This window comes from Hydra viridissima, unplaced genomic scaffold (genome assembly GCF_058129835.1).
Source record: "Hydra viridissima isolate aposymbiotic clone 2 unplaced genomic scaffold, HvirCarnegie_v1 scaffold_5, whole genome shotgun sequence".
NCBI lineage: Eukaryota > Metazoa > Cnidaria > Hydrozoa > Anthoathecata > Hydridae > Hydra > Hydra viridissima.
In genome coordinates this window covers 4405602-4432223 of record NW_028324304.1, presented here as the reverse complement: position 1 = coordinate 4432223, position 26622 = coordinate 4405602, and the positions used below count along the sequence as shown (strand labels likewise).

Below are 26622 nucleotides of genomic sequence, written 5' to 3'. Positions count from 1 at the left end.
GGTGGTAAAAGAAGATTACGTTCGTTGAGTAGTTTTGTCTTAACGCAAAACTACTTAAAGAACTTATGTGAGTTTCTTAATTACGGATATTTGGTTTTTGATTTTAAAAAAGATTTCATTTGTGCTAAAATGATGATAAAATACAGTCTAAACTGAAAAGTTATTTTCTTCCGCTTATCGACTTTCTGTCAGTGAAAACTCACCTTAAACTTTGTTTATAATCAATGCCATGTGCTTCGAGCAGCTTGGCCAAATAATTCTCTGTCCAAAGAAGCTTAAGTCTTAAGAAAATTATCTAAACTTCTATTTATACTGTCTTGGTTTATTTAAACAACTCAAGAACGTATTCTGTCATCAAACTTAAAAACGGTAAGCATCAAGTATCAATTTCTTTAAAAACGTAAAAAAAATTATCAAACGTCTCAGTGTAAAAATTTGAATTTTTACTACCGCTCTTAAACAACTGTTGATACATGTTGTATTTATAGCTAGTAGGCAATTTTTTGATTATGCTAATACTGGTATGGCTGCCAAACACACATTCTTAAAAGTTATTATACAAACACACATTCATAAAAGTGATTATACAAACACACATTCATAAAAGTTATAAGGATTGTCATTTTAGCTTATCAATTATTTAGTATGTTGTCTTTAAACGTTTAGTTTAAAGTTTAAAATTTGATGTTAATTACAAGTAAATTGTTTCTTGTACTGTACAGGTTTCTTGTTAGCACCATACTTATTGCACATGCTAATGTATTTCATGTATGGAGCAACATTTTTTTGCCAGCAACATTGACAGCAATTTGTCAAATCACAAGGTATGAGCTAGCAAAGAAAAAGTTGTAAATACTAGGTCAATCTGACACAACCATAACTTTATATTCAACACACCCATGCTTCATTATGATTTCAACTCCAAAGAAGTTTATAATCATGTTTACTATTTCACAGCTTACCACTATAGAGTTTGGTACTTTTTATAGCTATACAGGCATAAATAGTTTTATAATGGATCTTTCAACAGTGACATTCTTTACAAATGCAGTAAATGAAATTCAAGTTTCAGCCATAACGCAAAACTGTTTTGAGGTTTGTTTTTTTATTTAAAATCATAAATTCAAAGTAGTATATTGTTTCATAATAAACTACTTAACAATAATATTTAATTGTTGATTTTAACGTTACATTTGATTTGGGGTGGTTTAGTTCTAAGTATGACTGGTAAAACTTCTAAGTATGACTGCTTGTTGCAACAACCCCACTTCCATTTATTTAGTCACATGGTTTTCTTCTAACACTGTTAAACTGTAAACTATTTGAATATAACTGCATAAGATTAGATTGATGTTTTAAATTAGTTTTACATCAAGTTTAAGAGTGAGTGTTAAGATTACCAAAAAACTCATGTTTGTAACTCATAAACATTATTACTATTGTTCATTCTCTAACCAAGACTATTACTTTATGAAACAGTAATATTGTAACTTGTCAGTTTAAAGTATACTTCCTGTGCAGCACATTTGTTTCCCCTAAAGAAGTCTAAAGTGTAGCTTTTGTTTTTAGTGCAACTTTATGTTTCTTGGAAATGTTTCATCATCAAAGAACTTCACACATATATTTGACACCAGATGGCCTACAAAACTTGAGTTTTTAAATTCCATTTTCAATGAATCGTTGAGGTGAGTTTTGAGTAGAAGAATAAAGAGATCCTTGTAGTAAACAGTTTAGTCCTTGAAAGTTGTAGAGTTGTGTTTTTGTTCAGTAAGATCTGTGATTTGTATTTAGAGTAACTGAGCACTTTGTTGAGAATGGTGAATATGTTTATTCAATTCAAGTAACACCATCAAATTCGTTTGTGATTAATAACAAAATTACAAATAATCCACCTCCTTTTTTTCTACGTAAGTGTCTTTTTTAAGTCTAAGTTTATAAAATATTGTACTTTTAATTGGTTTTGTCAAAAAGTAAAAAAGATTTAATTAAATTTAAGTTTTGTTTTTTTAAAGCACTTATTTACCTGCTTTCTGCACTTGTTGTTGCATCAGTTTTGTGGCCATTGGCAAAATTAATTTATAGGTTGGTTTTTTTTTTTTTTTTCAGAATATTATTTTAATATTATATTTTAATATTGTATTTCAACCTGTAGTGAGATTGTTTCAAGAAGACTTGTTGTATTTTATAAACTAATTTTGAATTATTACAGGTAATTAGTTGTTTTATACTTATTAATAGTTCTTAAATATTATGTAAGCAGTGCTGGGCAAAATACTTTTTAAAAGTATTTGAAATAAAAATAAAATAGTCTACCTAAAAAGTATTTGAAATGAAAATAAAAATAAAATACAAGGAAAGTATTTCAAATAAAAATACATTGTAAAACTATTTTAAATACAAAATACAAAATACTGGAATTGTAACAACTCGAATCGTACATCACAACTTTTAACCTTTAAATCAACATTTATTGGCCTTAAAAAGTAACAGTTTTTTAAATGTTGCATCACTAAGACAGTTCCTTCGTGGCGTCTGAATTTGTCCAGCGGTGCTAAATAACCGCTCAACAGGTGCGGATGAAGGTAAGGTCGTATTGTACCTCACAAATACGTGTTTTATAACTTCATATTTTGCCAAGATTTTAAAATCCGTACCAGAGTCGCTTAAGTACGATAAACATTCGTTGTTGACTGTTGTTTGTTCTGCAATGTTAATTTCGCTAAACGAGAAAAAATCATCACTCATGCCTCTGTCACCAGCTGATTGAGTACCTGGAAGTGGGTCAGGGTCAGAAATAGTATTAGCTCTGTCCAACAACTGTTGTTGCTGAGACTTAGCTGCACGAACGAAGAGATCACGACAGAAATCTTTTTTACCACCCGGAACCCATCTCATTTTGAAGTAGGGATGCCATACTGCTGCAACTATTCTGCTGGCATTATGTTCAGAAAATGATAGATGAACCTCAAATCTTGTTTTCAAGCTTGTAAGCATAGATTCTGCAAATTTCTTAACATGCTTCAGTGATTTCTGCTGCAGGTCCTGCAACTTCTGCTGTACGGTGTGCAGCGTCGGAAATACATCGCCAAAGTACACATTGTCACCTTGTAACCTGTCAATTGCAACAGCAATAGGAGCCATTATCATTACATACTCTTCTAGACATTCTAACTCCTTCTTTTTGAACTTTGGCAATTTCAAAACGTTGCATATTTCTCCAAGCTTATCTTGCAACTGGAGAATGCATTTCAATGCATCATACCGGGAGTTCCATCGTATAGGGACTGGTATCAGTATTGCCCTTGCGATGTTTTTTTCACAGCATCCGATGCCTTGGAACTTCTATGAAGCAAATTCCAAATGCTCGTACACTTGGCCAATGCAGCTCGATAAAGATGTTTGAAATTAGCATCAGAATCACATGCTTTATCTGCATCAGTAGTTGATGTGAGGCTGAGAGAGTGACTATTGCAAGCTTCATGGTGAGGCAGAACAACTTCAGTATCATCATCCGTGTCTTTGCTAACTGGTAAATTTAGGACTGCAGTCATGTCTGCTATTTCAACATCATTGTCGGAATTTTCTGCTTCATCATCATCACCAGTTCCTGTTTCCTGAATTTGTTCTTCAGCAGTTGCAGAGATCCCTGAACCAGATGCAGTACTGCTAGTATCTACAAAATATTCTCGGAAGGCTTTGCTGAAGTTAGAGGCATTATCTGTTACTGTTGCTGTAATTTTTTCCACATGTAACCCATAATCATTATGAATTTTTGAGATCATTGCAGCCACTGAGTCGTAAGTATGACTTCCAACAAAACGTTGACAGGAAAGAGCAACAGATATGTGTGATACTGAGCATTCAGTACTAATATCAATATAGTGAGCTGTCATTCCTAAGTAGCTCTTTTGGTTCACTGACCAAATGTCAGCTGTTGTACAAATAAATGGTACTTTACTGAAGACTGTTCTTTTATCATCACGCATTTTTTGCAAACGGGCGTTTAATCGCTTGCCTAATGTTTTGCGACAAGGTATACTGACATTGCGATTGAGTCCGTGGATCAAATTTTTGAATGCCGGCTTTTCCACTGTGATCAAGGGGCGCATTTCCTGCACAACGTAGTCAGCAATAAGCTTGTCAACTTCATCCTGTGAAATGGATGTTTGATTTCGAGGCATAATATGCATTTGTTTCAACTTCTTAGAAGCAGGACCAGATTCGACAGAAGGTCCACCTCCAACTCCAGATTCCATCTCAGCTACCGAGCGCTTACGCTGTTTTGCAACTGAAACCTTGTGCTGCTTGTATTCCTCGATTCGCTTCTTGCCATGAGCATTCTGCAACAACAACAACAGTCAATCAACCGAGATTATTGCATTTATTTGTGTTATGTTATAGCATTAGCGTTTGTCTGTGTTGCTTTATGTGTTTATCGTTTTTACTGTTTAGTGCGCAATATAATATAGTGTTTTTGTAGTTATATACATACCTGAAGATGTTGAGTAAAATTAGAAGTTGCTTTCAGTAAACCACTGTAGGTTTTTTTGCCAACACATAACATACACTGTACAATAATTTTAACATCCCCTGTAGTTTTACTTTTAGATATAATTTTGAAAAATTTTCTATCAAGTATGGCAGGGACGGCTTGTTCACTCTCAGCATTTTCATTTTCTACAATTTCAGTCGTTTCCCTCTCTTCCGCCATTTTGAATTTTTGGTAGATTGGTTCCCTCTAATATAGTAATTAAATAACAAATTACCATTACCAAGTGTGGTCCAAGGCAGCTCAATCCAGCCAAAGAACTTTTTGTAATTGCATCATTGTGTAATTCATTGTGCACAATGAATATGTAGTTCAATGACTATATATGACTCGTTGTGCATAATTCATTGTGCATAATGAATTAAGAAATGATATTTAAATTGTAAAAGCGAATGAACTTTAGGATGAAATACATAACGTATATAGAATGTAGTTGTCTTAATATTACACTTTTGGAAACCAAGTTTTAATTAATTTGCTGTTGGTGGAAAAGTATTTTGTATTTTGTGTTTTAAACAAAATAAAAAATAGCCTTGAAAAGTATTTGAAATAAAATTGAAAATACTAATGAATAAAAGCATTTCAAATAAAAATAAAAATAATACAAAAGTATTTTAAATAGTATTTTAAATACTTTCATTAATACTTTCATACTTTTTAAAATACTCAACACTGTACGTAAGTATAATTCTTAAATTGTTTAGGTCTTGGAGTTTTCTGTTAGCTTCTCCTAATATGTGATTTCTCATTAATTTAAATTTTTTTGCATCCTTTTTTTTTCATGGCACTTTCACTCACTAAAAAGAATCTTAATCTGTAAATTATACTTAAAACCCATGATTTTCTGTAATATTTCTTTTAAAAGTCTTACATATAATAGACATATAATAAAACAAAGCAAACTTATTTGAAATAGTTGAAAAATAATCAACATAATGCTGTCAGATAAAATCAATGGGTAATCTTTTCCAAGTAACTTTTAAAAAAATATGCATCATTTATAATGTTATAAAGTAATATTCAGGGGTTTTTTAAATATATCTATTTCATAGTTAAGGTAAAGAAATTTCTAATCAATGATATGCTAGAACTGATAGTAAAAGATATGAATCAATACAGAAAAGTCTGGGAAAACAAAAAGAAAATAGAGCAAGTAATAGGCATTTTTTAGAATGGGTCTTGTCAAGATGCCTGGTGTTAGTTGTTATTGGGAAATAATAAAATTTATTCATGTAGTTGCAAGATTTTGAGAATAGTTACTAAAATTTTATAGAAAAATGTATCGTCGCAAAGAAACCAAAGAATCAGATTATTTTTTGGTACGTGAAGTTTTTTGTTTACTTATGTGTTGTTTATCAGAAATACAAAATTGCAAAAAGTGTTTTTAGGATTAAATGTTTTATTATTTGTATATTATTTGTTATTCTAATTGTTGTTGTTTTTTTTCAATGACAAAGGAAATGGATGAGTGGGAGAGTAAAATTGATATTATCAGCGAGTTAAATCGATCTCCGAGCAATCCGATCATATTGGTATATCATAAAAATGCCCTAATATTTTAAATTGTTGAAATTTTCAATATAAATTTATAACTCTAAATATAGATATAAATCTAGTGCATAGTAAGTATATATGATAAAATTTTTTTTTTTTTTTACTCACTCTTAAGGAAAATAGTTCAGTCTTATTCTAATCTTAACAAAATACACAATTTGGTACCTTGCAAGCAAAATCTGTTGTAAAGTTTTACTAATTTCAATTGTAAAAAAAATTTCCAAGAAATTTATTTATTCAGTATTTATCAAAGCTACATCATATATAATAAAAATGTATTATAAATATATAGTGTAATAAAATATATAGTAATGCATTATATATAATAATATGCTATATACAATAAAAATATATTTTAAATATGTAGTATAATACAATATATAGTAATGCATCATATATAATAATACGCTATTTATGATAAAAATATATAATATTGAAAGTATAGACAAATTAAAGTGTAAAAAATAGTTATCAAGGGTCAAAAAAATAAAAAAGTAGCTGATTTCTAAATTATTTTTCAGAGAACAGCAAGATTCAGATCATTGGATACATTTAGAGGGTGAAAAATATTTTATAAATTTTTTTGTAGTTTTAGCATTTTTTGTCTTAGAATTTGATAATTGAGTTTAAAGTATTAAAACTATTTTAGCAAATTTGCATTGATCATCTTGCATAAATGTTTTTATCAATCTATGACTTTTTAAAAATGCTTTTTGCAAAAATATACCTAAAAATGATTTAACATATAAAAAAAATGTTGCATGTATCAAATAACTTTATTTTTTATTCATTTTATTTTGTTAGAATTGCAATTGTATTGATGGTGTTTGTGAATTATGGTGGTGGCCAATACCATTTTATTGATCGTGCAATTTGGGATGGTTTGGTTTTTTTTTTAATTGATAGTTAACTAAACATCTTTTTTTTTTTATGTTAATCATTTAATTAAGAATAAGTTTACTTTTTCTGAACAATTTAAAGTTGGTTTTAACCCTCTGAGGCCCATTGAGTTACTTTGTGACCCATTACAAAAAAATCTGTTTAAGAAAAGTCTATTTTATATTTAATTTCTTTTTTAAGTTTTTAAGTCCAGTGTTCCATCTGTGGGACTTAGGGAAATTAACAATTACAATAAATTTTTTAAATTATTGAGTAGAATCCCATTTTATATATAGCCATTTGCATGCAAATTTAATAGCAATTATAATATAAGTCAAGTCTGTTGACTGCAATTATAATAGCAGTCAACAGACTTATATTATAATTGTTTTACACAAAGACACATAATATTTAGTATTAATATGTATCTAAATGATATATTTAATGAATTTTTATAGTATTCGATATGGATTTGATATTTATCATCTATTTATAACACTTTTGTTGGGTGACCAATTAGTCTTTAGGGATAAATAACATGTAAATCAACATGGTTGTCAATAATTGTTATTATTATAAAAAAGCGCAAGATAAAATGACATTTAAATGATTCTGATTAAGTCTTTTAATCAACATAATCATTTAAGTTTATTAATGATCTGTGTTTTATTATTTATTTATTCTCTGCAGAAGAATGTCAGTTCCATCCCAAAAGAAATTCAATGCACAACAAGTGCTGCATATTTTAGAAGTTATTGATTATAATGATAGTGATTTGGATAATGATTCTAATGATAGTGAGGATTATGAACCAGATCCTATGAAAATAGGACTGCAAGAACTGAATTCTTCTGATGAAAATGACAAAGAATGGTATCATCTACATCTGCTGTCTGTGCTAAGAGTAAGAAAAAGAAAGTCTATGAGTGGACAAAAGTCCAGTTCAATCCACCAGACTCAGTTTTCAGGGGTAAATATTTAGAGCTTCCTAAAAACTATGAAGTTCAATCCCAAACACATTATTGCAAGAAATTTGGTTTCCAATGAGGAAAAGGTTGACAAACTTTGAAAAATTAGATTACGGCCAGTGTTATTTAGGGGTAACTGTTATGTTATGCTTTAAAAAAAAACATTATTGATGAGATGATAATCCTGTTCAAGGGAAAGTTCAGCAAGCTTTTAAACAGCTTGTAGGAAGAAAAGCCCACCCTTGGGGAATAAAAGTGTGGGCTAAAACCACATCAACTGGTATGCTCTATGATTTTGAAGTGTACCAAGGCAAGAAGGATAAGAAAAGTATGAGATAACTTGGTGTTGGTCCTGATGTACTTGTGGCGCTTAGTTTGATTTTCCAAAAAGAAATAGCCTTATGAGGCATCTCTCAACTACAAAATATATGCTGACAATTTCTTCAGAACTTTGCCACTTTTGGAAGATTTGCATAAAAAGGGCATTCACTACACTACAACAATTATTCCCAATCACTGCACTACAACAATTATTCCCAATCACCTTCACTTGTTTAACTCGAGAGTAAATCAATAATGAAGAAAAAAGGTTGAGAGACCTAGGATCAGTGTGTTGAAAAGTCTGCCATGGTAGTAGCTGTCTGTTGGTACAATAACATAGCTGTAAATATTCTGTCAACCTTGAGTGGAATTGATCCAAGAAATATAGTCAACAGATATGAAAAAGCCAAATCAGTTTAGGTTCAAGTCCAGCAGCCTGCATTAATAAAACTGTGCATCGAAAGTATGGGAGGTGTAGATCTTCATAATTGCTTGATTGCCAAACATTCTTTTCATATGAGATCAAAATGGTGGTATTTGCATGTATTTTGGCAGACCATTTGCATGATGCTAGTGAGTGCTTGGCTCTTTTATTGTCACGCATGTGAACTTTTAGGAATGCCTAAAAAAGATGTGTTGAATCAACGCAATTTCCAGCCAAATTAGCATCTTTGCTAATTCATTTAAATGCACCAACAAAGAAACGTGGAAGATCATCCATATAGAGTTCAACAGCTCGCCCATAAAAAAAGAAAAAATCTACCCAAAGTTAAAAGTTTACTGCAAAATGGAAAAAAAAAGCAGTTCTGACCTCTGGTTCTATACCAGAACTATAAGCTAGAACTGATTGTTTTTTTTCATTTTCCACTAAAAGCGGAAGTTTGCCAGCAATTCAAGCTATGTAGCATAAAGATAAACAAGCTTTGTGAAAAATGTAAAGTGTATCTTTTTTATGCAGAGCAAAAAATTTGTTTTAGAAACTTTCATACTTGTTAAATAAAATTTCCTAAACATTTAGTGTTTTTTTATGTGCATGAAAATATATTTACAACCCTACAAAACCCAATTGGCCACCTGTGGAACAAACTGAATAAGTAGTTCAAGGTCACAAAAGCTTTAAAAAAATATTTGATATTGAATTATTGACAGATTTATAAGTATACTAAAAGAAACAATTTTAAAACCATTACAAGATAATGTAAGATAATATAATAATATAATGATATAAATAAGAAAATGTGGGTTTCAGAGGATTTAACACTGCAAATGTTAAAAGATTTCACACCTGGATCATAAATTGGTCCCAACTTCAAATCCTCAGGTAATCTACAAATCCTCAGGTATCACAAGATGTAAAATTTAAAATCTCTATAGCCAAAGGAGAAAAACACAAAGTTTTTAGGGATTTTGGCCTACTATTTGCACTTGGAACCCTGTTGTAAATCTAGTTTGTTTTTTTTTTAAAGAAATTTTTGAGATTATGTGATAGCTATAATCTGACGAAAAATCAAGTATTTTCTTCACACTTGTGGATTGTATGCAGGAACTTAAAATATGGGGTATGACACTGAATGCCTCATTAAAAGTTGGCAATGGAACCTTTATATTTTTATTATATTCTTATTGTTTATGATGGAAGTTTTAGAAGTTAATAAAATGAAGTCTTGGCATGTAACTTTCAGGCAAAATGAAACAGAACTAATCTTTTATCTGTGCTAAGAGATAGGACATAGTTCTATAACTATAAAATATAGCTCATATAAAGATTAGTTAAAGCTCTTAAACTAGGAATCTTGCTTTGTAAAAAATGGCAAAGTGTAGGAGCTTATTGTAGTCGTAATACTTTTTAAAGATTTAAAGTCACATCAAGTGTGTAATTTAGTTATAATTTAGTGGCTTTCAAAAATATAAGATCAAATATAAATACTAAGATTTTTTAGCGATTTTGTTTCCTGAGGACAAAACGTCGATCCAGAGAACAATGTTATTGATATCTATGGTTTTATTATCTGAATTAAAGTCACATGTAGCAGAGAAGTTTCCGTCAGACAGGTCGATGGTTTTCGCATATCCTTTAAGACCATTCATTGAAGAGCACCATTCTAATGATGAATATCTACTTTGGTCTGACTTGGCGTCTGAAAATAAATTTAAATTATTTCGATGATTTTTAATAAAATAAAAAAAAATTGTTTAATGCTTTGTAATGTATCCCTAGGGATCTGAAATTTCTTGGAGTTCTGTGATCTTTGAGTTTATCAAATTTAACATCAAACCAGCAGTAAGGCTACTGGCTATGTAAGTGAGTCAAAATTCCACAGATAATATTATCAAATTAATGTTAATTAAATAGAAGAAACATAAATTAACCTCCAAAAACTAAAAATTTGTTTAAGATTTTCATTAGTTTCTAAAACATTTTCAGCAACAGCAACAAGTAGATGGCAAATTACACTTATTTCTTAACTATATTCCACAGTCAGTAGGTTTTTAACTTCCACCATTTGAAATATCACTCAGATTGAACTTGAGGAAAGATCCTCCACCATTGGAACTATTTCAAAATAGTAAGAGAAGTTCATGGTATGAGCAGAGCTCTGGAGGGACCAAGAAGAATATTAAAAGCTTCACTGCTTTCTCTACTTTCTCTGCTTAGCCTAGTTGTACCTTGTGGAGAGGATACCTGTTGAATTATTACAGAGGAAGCAATTTTTTCAGCAGTTTTGAAGTCGCTTGCAATCATTTTCTTTAGATTTTCAAACTTGGTGAATTGTTCACAATTCATCAAGCTTGAAATAATGTATAATGGCTCTTGACTTCAATCAAATAGTTTGAACATAGTTTATAAATATATTTGATAAATCTTTTAAGCCTTGATCTGTTGAAAAAATGAGTTTTTCATAATGTCCTCTTAGTTGGCCAACCTGGCAAGTTATATAATTGCAAGAATCAAATCCTTTGGTCTGTGGTTCAAAAATCACTTTGTATCTTGGAAAGAGACAAGGTTTTTTCATCCTTGCCATGCTTTTGTAGTAAACTCTATCATCTTCAAAATCAATGGAATTTCCAGGAAAAAGATCTTGTTTTAGGAAAAAGATCTTGTTCCAGGAAAAAGATACTCACTCCTTGATTTTAGTAATTTGTCACATTTTGAAAAACAAAGAAAGCATGCAGTTGACAAAATACACGCAAATGTGAAATCTAATAATCAAAGAATCCAATATCCATGATATATCTAAATTAGTCATTTGAAGTGCAAATAGTAGGCTAAAATGCCGCAAAACTTTGTGTTTTTCTCCTTTGGTTATAGAAATTAGATTTTAAATTTTATATCTGGTGATACTTGAGGAAATATAGATAATTTTCCCATTGTTTGTCTTTTAGTCCTCAAAGGTTGGGATCAATTTAGGATAGGTGTGATTTTGTGGTAACAAAATAAATTTTAGTATTGTTATTAGTAGTCTAGAGTTATCTTTTTTTTTAATATATTTTGTTTATCAAGATTCAAATGACAATGATAAATGTAAGGTGTACTGTCTATAGAGTATTGAAAGCCAAGTAATTTGTTTAGCTTAATCAGCTCTGCATGCCCTAACAGATCTTTAGCTATTATGCTTCTTGTTTTCTTTAAAAAATTGAACCTTTTTAATTTTATTATTTTTTCTACTTTTTATTTTTTTGAGAAAACTTGAATCTGGTATATAAAAGTTGTATAATGTTTAAATGTAGTAATGAAAATGAAATGTTGAAATGTAGTAATGAAAATAAAATGTTGAGATGTAGTATAAATATAATTGTAGTATTCTTATACAACAGTTATATCAAATTAAAGTTATATTTTGTAAAATTTATCAATTCCATACTAACTAGTAAGTTATAGATTGTAAAAATTTAATCAAAACTAAGTTGTTGTTAAATATAAGGCTTTTGTAAAGTTATAAATAATATGAATTTAGTTTGTTGTGTTAGTAGTGAAAAAGTTTACATCAGTGAAAATTTTTTCACTATTGAACAGTTATATCACCATTTCGCAGTTTTAGTATTAAATAGTTAGTAGAAGTTTACACTTAGAAGTTTTTGTTAGTTTTTTTTAAATCAATTTTTTTGATTTTAGGTTTGAGTATATCAGATCTTGTTTTTCCTTGGTTTGTTTTCATTATGGGGGTGAACATCAATCTTTCTCACAGACGTCTTCAAATTCAAGAGAAAAATAAAAAGCAAGCATTTTTGATTATTTTACCTCGTTCAATCAAACTTTTTATGATTGGATTCCTTTTAAATTCAGGTAGTTCTACAACTTTGATTTTAAAAATTTATGTTATTCAGTTTTAGCAGAAGATGATAAAGCTCAAAAACATGTTTCAAATAATAGAGAGTGTCACTTTAAAATAAATTGATTATTAGGGAAAAATTTAGCAACATGGCGCATACCTGGAGTTTTGCAAAGAATTGGTATTTGTTATTTTGTGGTAGCTACTTTCAACCTGTTTGTAGCTCCTAGTGAAAAAACTCTTGAGGTAAATGAAATATAATTATAACGAAAATATTAAATATATATATATATATATATATATATATATATATATATATATATATATATATATATATATATATATATATATATATATATATATATGTAAACATGTAAAAAATATATAAAACATTATAATAAAATATAAAGATTAAGATTTAAAAATTTTCTATTTGATTGACTTTATTACTTTATTATTTCTTTATTATTTTATCTACTTTTTCTTAAATTTTTATTAACTTTTCATTAAATTAGTGTTAATTTTTAGAAATATTCTTCAACGAAATGGGTATCTCATTTCCGCGACATCATTCCTTTTGGTTTTCAATGGCTTTTTATACTTTTTCTTATTACAGTTCATACTGCTATTACTTTTTGCCTACCAGTTCCAGGATGTCCAACGTATAAATTGCATTCTTTATTTTATATTTTTGATTGCAATTATTGCAATTCCCAGGTTGCCCAATATATAAAACTTATTCGTGCACATCTCTTTTTGCATACAAAGATTGAAAAAAATATTTGAGATTAAAAAATGTGTTGTTTCATAGAGGTTATCTTGGTCCTGGTGGTCTGGCTGAAGGTGGAAAGTACTTCAATTGCACAGGTGGAGCCGCAGGTTACATAGATAGATTGGTACTGGGAGAAAAACATTTACACAGAAATCCTATATTGAAGGTAGTTTTACGCTTTTGAAATATAAAATATTTTATTGAAGGTATAGTAAAATACTTGGTTAGTTTATCTCAATCTATTTAAATCCAACAGATGATTATTATTCTGTAATAGCCTTCTGTTGCATGCTTGTCTGCATTTTCTAGAGCATTTACTTAACAACACAGAATTATGACGCAGAAGGGTTACTTGGCTATCTCACTTCAATTGTTCTTACGTTCTTTGGGTTGCAGGTTTTTTAACTTTTCCTGATTTAAAAGTTTACAAAGTTTAAAAGTTTTACAAGTATTTTTAAAAGTAGTATTGCAATGAAAATGTTTTTGTTTTAAAGAGTGTTTAACTCCGACAACTTCAAACAAGTCCACATTTTTTAGTTTACACGTTTGGTTAACCAAACAGATTGTGCAAGAGTTTTTTTATTGTATAAAATGGTTTTTTATAAAATATTTGTTTTGCAGACAGGGCGTATATTGTACATGTACGAATCTCACAGAAGTCAAGTTACTCGATGGTTCATATGGGCTTTGGTTACTGTATGTATTATTCAAGAAGGAAATAGTTTTTATAATTGATAAAAAGAATTTTGATAAAATTGCAGTTTATAATTAACAGTAGGGAATGTTATCGGGTCCTGTCAGGCCACCGAACGGGCAATATTTAATTTTACCTTCGGGCCCCGAACGGTGATAGAATTAGTAAATACCCGTTATACAAAGAAATCGAAGTCATAACCGATCGGGTTAGCGGACAATCATAAATAAGTAACCAAAACCGAAATGGTATCGAGTACCTGTTCGGGTATTACTTTTTTAAATGTCCGAAAAACCTCTACCAGCTCGGTATTTGACATCATGACCGTACTTTTCCCAGTTAAACTAAGAGTAACGATAATCAATAACTCTAATAGGGAATAACTATCTATCTTTTTAGAATCATGTCTTAAACTAAAGTAAGCTTTTTGGATTCGTTTAGAGTCTACTAAAGTCGCTATTATTTGCATAAATTGTATTCATTGCAGAAATTCAACTAAAACATTCTAAAAGCTTTACCCACTATAGTTTTTAGTAATACTAACCAACTCTTAGTAAGACTTATTGCGATGAGGGTCTTCATAACATCCATTTGCATTTGGGTGTAACTTTCACGATCTTTTTCTTTTTTGGGTGTAATTCTTTTGGGTGTAATTTTTTTTAGGTGTACTTCTAGTTGAGTATTCGTGATTAATAACTTTGTTCTTGTTTTCTGGATTTTCAGTTTCACTTTCGTTAGACAGTGGATAATTAAGAATCAGGTCTGTGGAATGTCACTTTCACCTTCGTGTTTTTCCTCATTTTCCGTGTCAATAATATAAAGACTTTGTAGAAATCGAAGACTTAGTTGGCCTGCAAACATATTTTTAGTGTTTTGCAGTTTCACTCTCGGCTAATTGATTGATTTCTGGTTGGTTAATTTTGTTATTTTTAACGGATCTGTTCTGTAATGACTTTTAATTTAAAAATTTCTAAATTCGTTTTTCTTCTTAGGATTTTTTCAAAAAAAAAAGGAAACGGTAACACTTTAAGAACACGTGTTTATGCTTAACGTCCGCCTTCATTGATTTTTGGTTTACCTTGGTTTTAAAATAAACCATCCCACAATGCTCTATGGCGGTAAGACTGTTAATGGCTGTACATTGTAGTATTTAGAGTAAAGTTTAAAACTCAAATTCGCCGTTTTTTATCCTAAAAAATGCTCAGGAATTAAAAATAATTCCTGGGTTTAGTTCACAATGTCAGCTAGACTCGCAATAAATTGAAAAATATGGACTCCGCATTATGCGAATATGTCGGTCAATTACAGAAGAGCCATCAATTTGAAAAACTGTTTTACTATTTTTTGAATTCTTAAAACACGGCTGTTTTTTTTTTTACTATTTTTTGAATTCTTAAAACTTTACTGTTTCGAAGCCAAAGTTAAAGCCAAAGTTTCGAAGCCAAAGTTAAATCTTCACCAAGTGGCTCAGTATCTCGAATGAGATTGGATAAGAATTTTCTTGATCTTTAAAATTTCCAACATGGGATTCTGAACAGCATAAATCCTATCCAAAGGATTTATGCTGTTCAGAATCTCTTGTTAGAAATTTTAAAGATCAAGGATGTGATTGGGCATTTAAAATTTTCAATTGCCCAATGGCATCGTTGCTACCGGGTAATACTCGATCGGGTTTTCGGGGGTCGACAAAAAACTATTTTATTTTTATCGGGGTCCGATATCCATTTGGGTCGGGTCGGATTCGGTTTTTATTTAAACCCGGACATTCACTAATTAACAGCCACTTTGTTATGTTTTAAATATTTAAGAGAATTGTGTTGGACTTAGCTCTTCTTTATTTATGTGTTTAACATTTGGTTATTTATTATTTTGTTTTGTATTTTTATTTTATGAAATTTTTTATTTATGTGATTATTAGAAGGTCTATGTTTTAGGGTTGCATAGCTCTTGTTCTTACTAAAGGAACTCTACAGAATGGCGTAATTCCTATCAATAAGAGTTTATGGTATGATATATTGCGCACTGTTCTTATTGTAATTTTTAGTTTTAAATACTTTTTAGTTGTTACTTTTAATTTCTATTGATTTTTATTGATTTTCGTTTTACATTTATCTTTCCTTTTTTTTATTTAGGTCTCTATCCTTTGTCATGGGAACTGGTTCAATATCATTTGCGTTGTTTAGTTTTTGCTACATCCTTTGTGATAGTCTTCGTGTTTGGAATGGATCTCCTTTCTTCTTTTGTGGTGAGAAAATCTAATATTTCACTTTGATCGACGTCCTTATACTTACCTGGTTCTTTTTATTTTGATTGGCAAGCCCTCACATTTCCTAATACTCGAACTTGATTTCTTGGATTCAGGTTGTGGATTTGTCATACATAGACTCGTATAGACAAATTCAGAGATCCGAATCCTAATCCACGAATCCCGAATAAAAAAATATCGTTTACTTTTTCTAAAAAGAAAAAATAGACTAAAATATAACAGCAAGCAATAAAATATCATTTTAACTAAAAAAAAGTTTGCTAAAAAAAAGTTTTGTTACAGGATACTAGTAATTAACATTTAAAAGTTAAAAATGATTTCTAATCATATTACAAGAAAAAGTTGCCTTGATTCGTAATTGGATTTGAGTTTAAGTTTAGATTGAGTTTCGAATTGAATAATCCAAAATTAAACCCGAATCCACACCTAAACCTGAATACGAATCCGCATTTTACAGCTATTCACGAAAGTTTAAACGATTGCAGATTTTCAAATCTAATCTTCGGTTTTTCTTGAATAAAAATCTAACGGAAATAGATATCAAAATAATTATTTTTCCAATTTGGTAAATAGGTTATTTGTTAATAGAATAAAAAAAAGTAGATTTTGACTCATTACCGTTTACTTAGACGATAATTCGTCTGACTTTTTTTCCCGTGAACTTTGGGAAGTCAGACGAGAAAACTTTGGTTATTTAAAAAAATGAATAATGGCGAAATATAATTACGTTTCGCAGGTTTAAGGACGGGGGTAATAAACTTTTTAAAAACAGTTATTAAAAATCAACTATTTTCAACCAATTATCAACCATTTTGCCTAATTTAAATATACGTCGAAAATATTTTGTAAACCCGAACTTTGTACTTTCAAATTAATGTTTTTTCTGATTACAGATTCATAAAAATAATTATTATTTCATCTCTTTCTTTTCTTACTCGTAAGTAGTGGCCAAGTTCAGTCAGATTAAATTCAAGTTTAATTTATTAAATTCAAACATTTTGTTTTGCTTTTTATATAATCACAAGTTTTGGTGTACTCTTCTATTGCAACATAGTATCCAGTTTTTAATAAATGGAGGATAAGTTAATTGATTTTCAATGCAAAGATCACGATGATTCAATGCTTAAAAAACAAACATTTTACCATTACCAAAAAAAAGGTCAAAATCTTCTGAGGTTTCCTTACCTCCTAGTGTACTAAATGTGTGCATTTTATGTCTTTATAATATCACACAAAAGTATTCATCCTATGATGATGGTTCTATGAAAATTAATCTATGGGACAATAAGGGAAAAATAACAGAGGCTGGCCTAAATATAGAAAAAATCATAAATGAAAAGTTAATTTATTCAAATGACTATAATTGTATTAGTAAAACATGCTGTACAAATGTAAAAAGAACGTTAGCAAAAATACAAAAAAATATAAATGCCATTGCAAGAGGTCGTGAAATTCTTAAAGAAAACTCACAAAGAATATTGACATCTACACCAACAGCAGAAGACATGGGTAGTAGAATATTTTCTAACAAAGAAATGGAGCTTGATGAAGGTAGTTTAGAGGTAGTTTTATTTTGTATTATTATATTTATCATCATTAAAATGTATATGAAAAAATTAAAGGGTGGCAAACATATTTTTGGTTTTTTGTCATATTTTTTAAGTTTGAGATAATTACATTTCTTTAACATAAGTAAATTTAAGTTGCTATATTCAGTAATTAATTTACCACCAGGCACTTCTATGTTGAGGAAATTTTGGAAATCATAACAGTTTTTTCTCTATTTACCTTTTTCTATTTATCTATGTTCTCATAATTAAACAAATTTATAATGAGTAAATAGGAATAAGTAATTGTTTAAGAAGTAATTGAGAAAGTTTTTTTTACTGAAATATCAATTGGAGTAACTAATTAGACTGATTAGTTAAATCAGTTACTGATTAGTTAAACTGATTAGTTAAACTGAAAATATTCTACTATCAGATCAGTTAGATCAGTTAGTTTGTTTTTTTAATCTTAAAAATATATAAATTTTTTTGTTTTGATTCTATTAAAGATTTAATGGTTGCATACTCTATAGTTTGTTAAAAAATCACTTAAATATAAAAGGCTCTAAGTTTGTTAAAAAATCAATACCAGAAGTTTTTCTCACTTTTAAATATTTACAAAATTAATAAAACAAGTCCTTAAGGGTAATCTAATAATCTTCCACAGTAGTTATTATTATTATTTTTAATTTAGATTTTGTTAACTAATTAACTTAAGGGTAATCTAATAACTTAAGGGTAATCTAATAATCTTCCACAGTAGTTATTATTACTATTTTTTTTTAATTTAGATTTTGTTAACTAATGAATCAAGTTCAAAAGTTAACACATTTAATGTTCTTCTAAATAGAAAAAGAGTCATTAAATCTGCCATTGAAGGAAATGTTGTTCTGATTTTTAAAGCATTAAAAGAGCTTGATCCAGTGGCATTTAATGTTTCTATAATTAATTATATCAACACTAATGTTTCTTTTGAAGTAGACACTTTATGTAAAAACCCATCTTCACCATTTAAACTACCTGATATTAATAATGCTTATAAAGTTTCGTATCAAATCCAATATAATGAGTTATGTGAGAAAGCTCCTTTTTTAAAAGAAATGGCAATTTCATGTGCAAGAAACTCAAGATCTATCAAAAGAAACACAAGAAAAACTTTTAAGACCTGTATACCTGCAATTACAAATGCTATTAGTTGTTTACTAATGTGTCATAATCAACAAATGAATGCTAATGCTATTGTTAATTCATTAGTTCTTCAAAGAGGAAAAGTTGACAAAATGACTTTTAATCGACTTCAAACCTTTAATATTTGCCTATCACATACATCAGTCTTGAAAAAACACTTGGTGTTGGGGGAAAATTGTTATCTTCCAATTCATAAGTTTGCTTGTGATCTAGAATACAGTGCAACAAGCTTAGTATCAAAAATATCTTTTGCTTTAAATCAAGAATGTGAGGATATTCCAATTGAGTTGACTCACAATATACTTGATTCTAGCCTTACACATTCATCTTCAAATATGAATGACAGTTTTTTTGATGGCTGTGCAGCTAATTCAATAATAAACTTTGTAGATTCTGACCGTTCACTTGCTTCAGAATGTTCCGGTACTTTTGTAAATTTATTTTAATCTTAATAGAATTTTGTTTTATATTTTTTTGTTAAAATTTGTTTCTTTCCTAAAATTAAATTTTATATATATATATATATATATATATATATATATATATATATATATATATATATATATATATATATATATATATATATATATATACACTGTGTGACAAAAGTTATAGTACACTTTAAAAGGAACAAGTTAAAAACTGAATAAAAACTATTTGATTTATAATTATTTAAACAAAAGATGAAAAAACAGAACAAGAAAAAAATTTTATTTTAATATCTTGATGAAAAAGCAAGAAAAGTAACAAAAAGAAGGTGACAAAAGTTATCGTACGCTTTCAAAATAGTACACTTTGATAAATATTATGGGAACTAAACTTATATTTTAGTATCGTGTATTTTGTCCTTTAGCTTTTACAACAGCAGCAAGACGTCTTGGCATCGATTCAACGAGTTTTTTTGTAATAGACGGATCGATTGATTCCCACGTCTTTACAATTTGGACTTTTAATTGTTCAATGGTGTTTACACCTGTTCTATCTATTCGTCTATCGATTTCATCCCATAAATGTTCTATTACATTCAAATCAGGGCTTTGAGGTGGATGATTTTGTATGTCCCAACCTTTTTTTTCCACAAATTCCATCACATCTTTGGCCTTATGTTTGGGATCGTTATCTTGAAGAAAAACGAAGTCATCACCAATACCAAGATTACGTGCTGATTGTTCAACATTTTCTTTAATAATACGTTTATAGTAATGTTTATCCATATTTCCTTCAATAAATACTAACTTTCCAACACCTGGTGCCGACATACATCCCCAAACCATTACTGATCCATTTCCGTGTTTAAATGTTCGGACTGTAGTTCCATTTTCTAAGCAATTTTTTGATGAACGTCATACACGAATTCTACCATCAGATCTTCTTACATTAAATTTAGACTCATCTGTCCATAAGACTTTATTCCAGAATGAGTCTGGCATATCAATGTACGTTTCAGCATAGTTTAATCGAAGCTTACAATTTTTATCACTAATACAAGGAACCTTTCTTGGAACGCGACTCACTATTCCTTCTCTTTTAAGACTTCGAATGACTGTTTTTGGACTAATTTTAACCCCTAAATCGTTTTCTATTTTGCAAGCTAAAGTTTTGGCACTTACAAAACGATTTTTCTTGATATATATATATATATATATATATATATATATATATATATATATATATATATATATATATATATATATATATATATATATATATATATATATATATATATATATATATATATATATATATATATATATATATATATATATATATATATACAGTGCTTCCTGAAAGTATTAGCGCACTCGTAATTTTTTTATTATGGACAACTTCAAATCAATATAAATTGTAAAGTAATTTAAATTTTGAACTAATTTTTTTTTTTAATGAAAGGTAAAAGTAATGAAATTAAATTATAATGTCAAATATTGTCAACCTGCTTGTTTTTTTTATGAGTTAATTAGAAGTTTAATGATTACTCGGAAAAATGTCTGAAATTAAGCGTGCAAAAGTATTAGCGCACTCATTTAAAATGTATTAGCACACTCGTTTAATTCCTTTGAGAAAAACTTTTTTGGTTAATTTTTGTTAAAAACTCTCTGCTGATTAGTAATAGTCAATAAAAAAATATAAGAGGAATAAATTGAAGTGGCGGAAAATCATTTGAAATACAGCTAGTTAAAACTTTAAAATTGCAACAACAAAAATATGGGTTTAAGGAGCATATCAATTGAAACAAAGTGGCAAGTTGTTGGCCTGAACAAAAGTGGTCTCAGCAATCGAGAAATCGGACGTCAACTTGATATCAGTGAATGCAGCGTTAGAACAACGCTCAAAAATTATAATGAGTTTGGAACAGTCAAAGACAAAAGTCGCTCTGGTCGTCCCAAAAAAATGTCAGAAAGGGACGAAAATAAAGCAGTTATGCTCGCTAGACGCAACCCAAACATGAGCATAGCCGAAATCGACTCAGACCTGAATACAGCGTTGGGTGCACATCAAGTTAGCCGATCAACAATTAGCAAGCTTATGAAGAAAAAACACCTCTATTCATACCTTGCAACAAAGAAGCCACTATTAAGCATCAAAGACCGTCTCAAGCGTAGAAAATGGTGCAAAGAGAGAGCTGCATGGACTGTAGAGCAATGGAGAAAAGTAATTTTCTCGGACGAGTCAAATTTTGAAATTATTAATCGCAAGAAAAGGGTTGTTGCGAGGAGATACAAAAACGAAAAATATAATCCTCGTTTTATCATGTCAAAAGTTTAAGGAGGAGGAGGTTCAATTGGCATTTGGGGCTACATTGCTGGATCTAGCAATGGACTGGCGCATCTTTACACTGATCGCCTTAATCAACATCGATATAGAGAGATATTAGAAGATTATTTAAAGCCATCAATGGACGTTTTCAAGGCTGACTCCACCTGGCAATTTCAACAAGATAACGCTCCTTGCCACACAGCACGCTCAATAAAGCAATACATGGAAGAAAAACGGTTGAATCTAATGCCTTGGCCCGCTCGCTCACCTGATTTAAATCCTATTGAAAATCTTTGGAGTTGGATGGACTGCAAATTACAAAAAAGCAAGCCCACTAACTTGGTGCAGCTCAAAACGCAAATCCAAGAGTTGTGGAACACCGTGCCACAAGAACTAATCAGAAAACTTATAGATTCTATGCCGCGTAGAGTCTTGGCATGCCTTAAAAACAAAGGTGGTCACATAAAGTATTAAACTTTCTTAGAATCTTTGAAAAACTGTAAGTGCGCTAATACTTTTGCACGCTTAATTTCAGACATTTTTCCGAGTAGTCATTAAACTTCTAATTAACTCATAAAAAAAACTAACAGATTGGCAATATTTGACATTATAATTTAATTTCATTGCTTTTACCTTTCATTTAAAAAAAAAATTAGTTCAAAATTTAAATTACTTTACAATTTATATTGATTTGAAGTTGTCCATAATAAAAAAATTACGAGTGCGCTAATACTTTCTGGTGCGCTAATACTTTCTGGAAGTATATATATATATATATATATATATATATATATATATATATATATATATATATATATATATATATATATATATATATATATATATATATATATATATATATATATATATATATATACATATACATACATACATACATACATACATACATACATACATACATACATACATACATACATACATACATACATACATACATACATACATACATACATACATACATACATACATACATACATACATACATACACACACACTATGTTTTTAAAGGTGTGATATATTTTTGGTAATCCTTTAAAGACTTAATAAAAAATAAATCACAAACTATTTTAAAAGCATACTCTAAATTATCCTTTTCGTTTGTCATATTGCTTCTGAATAGCACTGACAATTTGATTAACTAAATTTTGGCGCAACCTTTAATTAAGCCCCCGAAACTTTACTTTATTTCATTAAGATCAAAGAAAAGCCGCAGGAACATATTTGTTCCAGTAGATGAAAAATTGCATTAGCGCAAAAACCAAAGTTTTCTCGTCTGACTTCCTAAAGTTCACGGGAAAAAAAAGTCAGACGAATTATCGTCTACCGTTTACTCAGAAATTTCATTAAAAGGTAGGTGATACAAATTAAGAGGTTTCACAAAAGTTTAAACGATTTTATTTAGAATCAATTATTTGCTGATTAATTGATAAATCCGCTGCGAAATTTTTTTCGCAGCGAATTTATCAATTAATTAGCAAATAATTGAGTAGTTTTTCAATCAAAAAATTCATCACAACATCATCAGGCAGCTTTTAATTCATTAAAAATCAACTTATAATATTGTGAATTTCAAATTAATTTCAATTGCGTGCAAATGGGTCGAAAATCAGTTTCTAGTGACATCAAATGGCAAGCTATTGGTATGGCGCGGACAAAAAATCACACAAACGTTCAAATAGGCAAAATACTTAACATTTCTGAATATTGCGTTAGAAAAACCATCAAAACCTGGGAACTTACCAAGGACGTCTCCGACATGCCGCGTACTGGGAGACCATCCAAACTCAGCAGCCGTGACAAAAATGGTATGTTCAGAATGAGCAGAGAAAACCCCAGACTCAGCTACAAAAAAGCTAGCACAAATCTTCAATGAGTCAAAAAATAATCCAAAAGTTAGCAGAGAGCTCGTGAGACCAACATAGTCGGACAAAGGTATTGGAACGTACATAGCTGCTAAAAAACCTATTCTTTCAATCACGGATAAACGTAAACGACGAGTGTGGTCCAAAGAAAGGCTGAACTGGTCTGTAGAACAGTGGGCAAAAGTTATTTGGAGTGATGAAGCTAACTTTCAAGTTGTAAACCGCAAGGGAAGAATCTATGTCAAAAGATTTGCAACTGAGAAATATTCAGACAGGTTTTTGCAACATCGTCGACAAGGCGGTGGAGGTTCGGTTGGCATCTGGGGATGTTTTTCTCACAAAGGTATAGGCTTCTGTGAGCTGTATGAAGGCCGAATTAATCAATACACCTACAAGAACACATTGGAAACGTGTTTAGTTCCATCAATCAGACACTTGTATGGCAGAAGCAAGCAATTCATCTTTCAACAAGACGGGGCTTCAGCTCATAAAGCACACTCAATCAAAGAATATTTTTTGAAAAAAAAGTTCAATGTGATGGCCTGGCGCCCTAGATCACCAGATCTCAACCCAATTGAAAATATTTAGTCTTGGATCGACAATCAACTGACATACCATGAAATTCAATCAACTCAGCATTTAAAGCAACTTTTGAATGAGTACTGGCTGAAGGTACCTCGCGTGATGTGCATGAAATTAGTTGAATCAATGCATAAACGGGTTTATCTTTGCTATAAAACAAAGGAGGACACTTCAAATATTAATTTGGCTTTTTTTTTCATTTTTTGATCGAATGTTGCAATTCGTTTAAACTTTTGTGCTTCTTATTTTTCCTATAAGATTTTTTGTAATAGCTTTTTTCTAACTAAATATTAAAAATTTTATAACATGTTCATATTCATTTTAAAGCTAATTACTTTTTCTTTAATAAATAAAAAAATTAAGTCGATATCATTTTACAGTTTTTCTTTATTAAACAAAAACCAAACATACTTGATAAAAATTCTGCAATCGTTTAAACTTTCGTGAATAGCTGTAGACTCGAATCTCTAACATTTTAAAAATAATTTTACTAAATTATAATTATATAATTTTACTAGATTATAATTATAAATAGTATTTTAAAAATAAATTTACTAAAGAGTTAATTTATTAAAAGATTCGAAAGAAAATATTCGTGTTAGACGTGAGTTCCTCAAGTCAGACGTAGCTTAAGGTCCCTCGACCCATGACGGTTTAACGGTAGCTTAGCCTTTAGACACAAAAACTGAAATGAACTAGAAATGCTACTGGTCTGTAAAAGGTTTAATTTGGCAATATCCTCGTGACGCTTTTAGGAACTCGTTATGTTTTATTTCTTAACTTGCAGCTAGTTGACTGCTATAGTTACTAGACGAATTTGCCTCTGAATGCATTTACATTTGTATCAAACAGATTGAAATAGCCTATTCAGTAAATGTATTTATATCGGAAAAAAAAATATTTTTAACTTTCTATGTAATTTTTGAAATATATATTTGTGTTTTTTGTTATATAAATGAAAAGTAATTGTAATTATTTTACCTGAAAATGATAAATAAAAATAATAAGCATTATTTTTTTAAAGTACCTTTTTATGGAATATTTTTAGGTGTCAACTCAATGTTTATTTACATTGGACAGAGTTTGCTAACTTTGAACGTATTTTGGGATGAACAGCCAATTACTCATGCGTCAAGTGTTGGAGTAGCGCTTTTTGGAACGGTTGTTTGGGTCTTTTGTGGATTTTGGCTGCGTCTAAAGAAATTTCTTTTTACTGTTTAACAGAATATTTTGAAATAGTTTTTTAAACTGGTATTAAATGTTAAATCTTTGATTTTCAAAAAAATACTAAATTTATAGCTACCTCTCCTTTATAAAACTGTTTTGAAATAAAATTCTCCTGTAAAAACGACCAATTTTTTAAAGTTTTTCCTTACTCTTCAAGTCTCTTGGGAGCGATATTTTTTACATCATTTTTAAACAAAACTTTTACCTATACTATTTTTATGACAAGTTTGTTTTACTATGACGTCAATTTTTTACTATTTTACTTACGGGTGAAATGCTACTTGTATTTTTAAGTTCGTATTTTTTATCGTTTCTTTTTATTCGTGTTATTCTTCATTGCTGCTTTCGCCCCTTTATATTGTTGATTGCAATAGTTTTTTTTAGCTTTTTTGCGACAAATTGGCTTTTTATTTATTCGACCTGAATCAGTTTTCAGTTGAGTTCGAATTCATACATCAACAGCCACCATTTTGCCTCCATCATTTTAACTCCTCCAAAATTTAAGTTAATTTTTATAACGACTCTATAAAAAGCAGTTCTTATAGTCGTACCGATGTAATTTTTTAGGGATTTAGTTTATTTCACATGAAAGCAATAGATTTTCAAATTTCGTTAAAATAAATACAACAATATTAACACAAGTTTTTAATAACACATAATTTTTACTTAATTGATAAACCTTTGAAGTTTTAAACAGACTCTTTCTTAAAATGCACGACTTACACAACCCAAAATATGTATTCTGGAAAGAATCACCTAAAACAAATGTTTTTTTGTAAACCGAAATTTCCCGCCAGCAAATTATAATTTTGAAAAACTTACAATCAATGCCGTGATTTCAAATTTATAATGCACCTATTTGTACCTGTAAACCTATGATAGCTCTAAAGAGAGTTAAAATCAATGCATTTGTATATTTACTTTTTCTAAACATAAAGTACATACCTTCTTTAAAAAGCGCCATTTTTTCAATAAAACTTTACACCAAAAGCAATACAAAATAATGTTGAGCACGCGTTTAAACTAGTAGTAAATAAACTGTGATAAATAAATTGTTGTCATTTCAGTCTCTTTCGTAGACAACTTTGAGTATATTTATTGACTTACAAGTTGAACAACATTAAAATTTTGTTGTTAAGTAAACAACTTTACTTCAAGTTCAAA

At 29.6% G+C, this 26622-nt stretch overlaps 1 protein-coding gene, 1 long non-coding RNA gene and 1 pseudogene across 3 annotated transcripts; 1 reads left to right on the top strand and 2 right to left on the bottom strand.

Moving 5' to 3' along the window:
- Positions 1 to 201: 201 nt before the first annotated feature.
- Positions 202 to 25535, top strand: LOC149888093 (heparan-alpha-glucosaminide N-acetyltransferase-like). Of its 2 annotated transcripts, XM_090088252.1 has the most exons (18): positions 207 to 369; positions 723 to 1095; positions 1570 to 1685; positions 1792 to 1907; positions 2013 to 2082; positions 5823 to 5868; positions 6007 to 6081; positions 6625 to 6662; positions 6908 to 6984; positions 12386 to 12556; positions 12676 to 12788; positions 13071 to 13204; positions 13354 to 13480; positions 13624 to 13710; positions 13936 to 14010; positions 15943 to 16013; positions 16141 to 16253; positions 25280 to 25535. In XM_090088252.1, the coding sequence occupies exons 2-18, from the start codon at positions 910 to 912 to the stop codon at positions 25450 to 25452; spliced, it is 1788 nt and encodes a 595-aa protein (XP_089944378.1). In that variant the 5' UTR covers positions 207 to 369; positions 723 to 909; the 3' UTR covers positions 25453 to 25535. The 2 variants fall into 2 exon arrangements, with proteins under 2 accessions (XP_089944379.1, XP_089944378.1); XM_090088253.1 differs by lacking the exon at positions 723 to 1095 and having other exon boundaries at positions 202 to 369.
- Positions 3317 to 4522, bottom strand: LOC149888094 (uncharacterized; annotated as a pseudogene).
- Positions 25259 to 26525, bottom strand: LOC149888092 (uncharacterized). The gene is made up of 2 exons (XR_016452761.1): positions 26404 to 26525; positions 25259 to 25425 (listed from the first exon to the last, which is right to left on the bottom strand). It is a non-coding gene; the product is annotated as an uncharacterized LOC149888092 (long non-coding RNA).
- Between the last annotated feature and the right edge of the window lie 97 nt (positions 26526 to 26622).